At 42.2% G+C, this 5,843-nt stretch overlaps 1 protein-coding gene across 1 annotated transcript; it reads right to left on the reverse strand.

The window, feature by feature from the left end:
- Positions 1–4,097: 4,097 nt before the first annotated feature.
- Positions 4,098–5,498, reverse strand: LOC141588533 (uncharacterized). The gene has a single exon (XM_074409971.1). The coding sequence runs from the start codon at positions 5,496–5,498 to the stop codon at positions 4,098–4,100; it is 1,401 nt and encodes a 466-aa protein (XP_074266072.1).
- Between the last annotated feature and the right edge of the window lie 345 nt (positions 5,499–5,843).

Here is a 5,843-nt window from a genome sequence, read left to right on the forward strand (position 1 = left end):
TTTCGAGCCTTCAAAGCCCTGAAACTATTCCTCCCGTGCCATCCTTGGCCACGTTCCCATCAACCCGATCACTCATACGATAAATTGGGTCAAGTCAAGTCCAATTCGAAGCCTAGTTCCGGGTTCGAGTCGGAAATTCGGCAGCATTTCGCTATAACGGTGATTATGCCCTAGAAAGGTGTCCTGAAAAAGTTGTCACGAACCAAAATTCTGAGATGATAGGAAGTTTACCCATCATTCAAGGATCCCAAATATCAAATTTCATCGCCAATGGGCAATCCTAAGGCTATTTTCGAAGCAAATTACGGTTCAGCTGTAAAACCGTCTCAAAATTCATTCAAAGGCTCAAAACTTGATGAAAATTCGAAGCGAATACATGGTTGTGTTCCTAACACTACCTACTATCCATTTCTAACATCAATTTGGCAAGGCAAGTCCGTTTGGGGGAAAAGCCCCAAATTTTCGATCAAAAGGGTCGAAAACCCTAATTTTCGCGGCTCAAAATTCGACGAATGAAGAAGATTAATGCAAGATCAAGACACATACCTCGATTAGTCATGTTTAAAGCAAGCTTTTGAATCAAACCTTGGCGGAAATGGTGAAGATTTGAGAGAGAAATCGTGTGAATTGTGTTTCGAAATAATGAAACAAATGCCTCTGATTTTCGCGTTTTACGCGCAGAAAGCCAAATTGGGGAAAAGACGCAGCAAGGGGCTGCGCCTCTTCCAAGAGACGCAGCTCTTCTGCGCCTCTTCCTTCTGTTCCCTCCACATGGATTTTCAAAAATTCGTTATAAGTTCGTTATTTGTGGGCCCATCTTTGGTGCGCCTCTTCCTCGATGCTATTTTACTCTCTGGGCCCATTCGATGATTTTCTTTCGTTCCGGCTCAATATTTGTCCCCAGTGCAGCAGTATTTTGCAGTATTGCTCACTCAAGATTTCTACGATCAAGATGTTCCTAGGTCGTCAAAATATTTGTCCCCAGCGCAGCAGTATTTTGCAGTATTTCTCACTCAAGATTTCTTCCATGGCGATCAAGATGTTCCTAATCGTCAATATATTCCCCAACAAGAGTTCGCTTGAGACCGACGCAAGCAGATTCAACCTCAAGTTTTGCAAGAGTTCGCTTGAGACCGACGCAGCGGATTCCCCTGCCAGATTTCTACCGACGTCCTGCCGCTTTCGATATTTATTCCTCACGGAGTTCGGCAAAGGTGTCATTCTCCGGAAGCATCTCGAGAAAGAAGTTTCTTCAAGATCCCTGTGACCCCTAATGCCTTCGGACACCAAGTTATCTTCGGACCAAAGAGTTTTGCCGAAGCGTCTTCAGTCCCATTTCACCCAGGGGTATCTCAGGTATGGTCTCTTCTTATGGCTGGCGAGCTTCCTTACGTAATCTAATGGACTTTAAACGACCCTCCCCGATAGTCGACAGACTCTAACATGTTCCCGACGACAGGTCCTTGGCTAAGACCCCTTGAGCCACCTCGCGTCGCCATAGTCGTCAGGTTGTAATCTTCGATTGACCTGATGGCTATACTTTGACTTTCGCCTTGTCCAAGCCTCAGTCAAAGTGGGGGCTCTGTAGACACCTCGTTTCTGCACCCCTCGCAAGCCACCCGGTGATGATTGGGCCGCATGTTTGATACGCGGAACGATTTGTGACAGTTCGTAAGATTATGGTCAAGTGATTGCTCAAATATTAAATGTCTACCTCTTAGTTGTCATCTACGTCCCGATACGGTCGTTTTGGTAGTAATTAGAGTACATTCGGAGTCAGGGTAAAAAACCGTCTCCATTTTCTGATAACTGTTAAATCCCGAGTCAGAATGTTCTGGAATGTTCCGGATATTTCTATTCCATATTTCGCAAATTTTATCTTTTGGCAAATAATATCCCGTAATATTCATAAGATATTCGAATTATTTCCGTCCTACCATAACTCAAACGCGGAAATCTTTCTTCAGCAGGAGGAAACCTCCTGGGAACAGACGCACAGGGCGCCTGCGCCTCTTCCAAGAGACGATGTCGCTGCGCCTCTTCCCGTGCCCTTTTCTGCATGTTTTACGTATCTTTTTCATATCTTTCCGAGATTCACTTCCAAAGAGTCTCCGAAACCCTAATTCCTTCACGTGATTAGTATAACTAGGAGCCTTCGCTCCTCATATTTCTCACGCGAGTGTCCGCCCTTCTCTTCTCCCTTTGCATTCTAGACTTTGTTCTTACTTACTGGCGCCTACGTGCTTGAACTTTCGACCACGTAAGCTCGGATCTTTCCGGGTACCAGCCTCTCCGTTTGCATGACCGACCAATTTGACCAACTACACTCAATCAACTTAATTAATCAATCGTTTTCCTCTTACGAGGGCACTCTCTTTGCATTCGCGTCGAGCATTCACTAATCGATATCTTAGTTCTTCTCGTTTCGTCAACATGTAAGTCTGAGGGTGTATAATTCTCTTTATTTATTGTATTTTATTTTTCGTTATCAATTGTAAGGTTTACGTCAAAAATACCGTTAAAATCGATTTCTAAAACCCTTTGTTAAAATCTGTTTTTGCGGATTTCCAGTAGATACCCGTCGAGAAAAGACGCAGCAACTGCTGCGCCTCTTCGAAGGAGCGCAGTTCCTGCTGCGCCACTTCGTGAGGCTGCCGCAGTTCCTGCTTCTTTTCTTCTTCGTTTGTCCTCTGTACTTCGTATTCAATTCTTTCTTTTGCTTGTTCGCCTGTTAATTCTTCGTCTCAATATCATATATTCCACATGTACATTAATCATCATCATTAACATGTTTTGATCATCATAAATCCGACTTAAATCCCAAATAATCCAATATTTACGGGTTTTCGTCATTATAATTCAATTCCGGGTTGTAGAGATTCAATTCGTCAATATTGGGTTTCTGGAATTCGTCTTTGATATAGTTTAATCCGTCTTTTGTCATATTCGTCGCATATTCGTCATTAATCCATCGTATCTAATGTTAGTTAATTGATTTCAATAGAGGACTCATTAATATTTTCATCATAATTCCATCATGTAGTTAATCCGTTTGCATCCGTCTCATTCATGTTTATCGCTTTTATGACCATCATTCACATATAATAAACCTATTAATCACTTTCATCCGAGTAAATATTTCCAATCAATCATTAAATTCACCAATCGACATTAACGATTTGCGTTCCGCTTCACGCCCTGGGAACTCACCCTTGGAACAGACGCAAAGAATCGGCTGCGCCTCTTCCAGAGGGCGCAGTCCTGCTGCGCCTGTTCCAGGATGATTTTTGTCCCTGAACTCCGTTTCTGCCTTGACGTAGTTTAATTAGCTTACGTATTAATTGACTACTAATCATATTATCACTTCTGATTTGTTCGTAATTCCTTCTTTTATTCTTTTTCTCAAATTATCCGTTTTAAGGGTATTTTCGACATAAATCGCCTATTCCATTGTAATTAATGTAATTTTCATCATTGTAATTTATAATTATTTCTTTTATTGCTTGTATGTTCTCACATGTAATCAACCTTAAATCCTACTTCGACCCAATTGTATGCTAATTACGTGTCAACCGACTTAGTTAAATTCTCACATGTTAGGATTAAAACTTGGATGTTGCATTGCCTGCATATAGCCGACGATATATCAAGTACGAATAACTTCCCTAATCATTAGTAGAGGCCGCTATCGAGGCGGGCGGGATTAGGTGTTCGATCAAAAGAGCTTCATAATACGGACCCTCACCCCTTACTCCAGATCTCCGTGAGCACCCGTGTTCATTGGCATCCACGAGAGTCATTCTAGACATAGAATGCTAAGGGTAACGATTGCTTAGTGTTCATGTCACTACTTTGTGTCTTGACATGACACGAGGTATTCGAACGGTTCCAATTTCCCATAAAAATTGGTGGAGACTCCATACAAAATGCAAACGCTTGTTTTTCGACCTTCACCAAGCGCCCCCGTGGACGGCCCGCTGTCCACAGTGTGTACTTGCACTCATACTCTAAGAACTTCTTTTTTTTTTGGTGAAATGTGAGTATGTATTATATATATCAAAAAGGTTGATTACATGAAGTCAAAAAAGAGCTGCCTATTACATATAATTCTTATGCTTAAGCCAGGCTATATCTTCCTTAGTCACATGCTGAAAATCTCGTCCTCTAATTCTAGCTTTCACATCTTCTATGACCTTCTCCGCACATCTTTCTGGTCTAACTAGTACCCCTTCCAGTCTGCACTTGTTTCTTTCCTGCCAAATGTGGTACATAGCCCCCCAGACCGTAGCAGCTTGAACTCCCTTCCTCACCTTCGTCCCATTCCTTAGCATACACCAGTCAAGAACTTGTCTGTCAGGTATGTGGCATTTCAGGCTCTGGTTGATGCAACCAATTACTTGCTTACTGTAAATACACTCAAAAAAGAGATGTTCAGCTCCTTCAGAATCTTGAGCACATAAGAAACAGGTAGCATCTATATCCATTCCAAACTTCACTAGTTTATCATTTGTTCTCAGTGCTCCCTGTGCATATAGCCAGGCATGGAACTGATGCTTATGCAGCACCCACCCATTCCAGATCAAGCTAGCCCACGGGACCTTTGGAACAGTCCCTTGTAGCCAGTCATAGCAGGCAGCAGCTGTATATCCCTTGCCCTGCAAGTTCCACTGACCATCAGTATAACAAGGGAGGAACTCTTGTTTAACCCTACAAATTCTCCTCCAAACCCAACTAGACTGAGCAGCAGGAGTGTAGTCCATCCAATCTTGACCTTTCAGATAATTTTGTTGCACCCATTTTACCCAGATTGTGTCCTTCTTTTCTGCTACCCAATTCACTAGTCTCCCAACCATAGCTTTATTCATGCTTTCCTGATTCTTGAGCCCAAGACCTCCCTCTTCCTTTGGCCTACAGATCTTGTCCCATGCCACCAGTGGGACTCTTCTGTATTCTGCACTACTGTCCCATAGGAAGTTCCTACAAGTTGCCTCAATTCTATTTATGATCCCTTTTGGTAGAACAAACATAGATGCCCAGTATGAATGTAAGGAAGACAACACTGCCTCGCACCAGACCACCTGCCCTTCGTAAGAGAATTTTCTTGCCCCATATCCATTTATTCTACTGCATATCTTCTCCACCAAGCATTCACAATCTTTCTTCTTCAATCTGGTAGTTTGAATTGGCATTCCCAGGTATTTAAAAGGTAAGGTACCTTCTGCAAAACCAGATACTCTGAGTATATCTTGCTTAATATTCTCTGGCACACCTTTAAAGTAGGCATTTGATTTGGATGCACTCACTTTCAATCCAGAAGCCCTTGAGAAGGTAGAGAAAGATTTTAGTAACAACATCATAGACTCTGTGTCCCCTCTACTAAAGAGTAAAACATCATCAGCAAACATCAGGCTTGCTAGCTTCACTTGTTTGCATAAAGGACGATACTGGAAGTTAAACTTTGCAGCTGCATACTTCAAACTCCTTGTTAAATATTCCATGCATAGGGTAAAAACAAGAGGAGACAGTGGATCCCCTTGTCTCAAACCTCTTTGCCCCGAAAGTAGCCAAACATATCCCCATTAATTGCCAATGAGAAAGTTGCGGTTGTTATACATTGCATTACCATAGCTTTGAATCCGTGAGGAAAGTTTAGCATATCTAATAGCTGCTCAACAAACACCCATTCCATCGTATCATATGCTTTCGAAGATCAATCTTGAACATACATCTAGGAGTAGCATTTGGCCTTTCATACAGTCTTATAGTCTTGACAGATCATAATATTCTCCTGAATGCTCCTATTTTGAATGAAGGCTCCTTGGTTCTGGTCAATCAATTCAGGC

Source organism: Silene latifolia, chromosome 6 (genome assembly GCF_048544455.1).
Source record: "Silene latifolia isolate original U9 population chromosome 6, ASM4854445v1, whole genome shotgun sequence".
Lineage (NCBI taxonomy): Eukaryota > Viridiplantae > Streptophyta > Magnoliopsida > Caryophyllales > Caryophyllaceae > Silene > Silene latifolia.

Bases quoted from the DNA above. Each gene is read 5' to 3' on its own strand.
- LOC141588533 (XM_074409971.1), bottom strand. From the start codon at position 5,498: ATGGAATATTTAACAAGGAGTTTGAAGTATGCAGCTGCAAAGTTTAAC.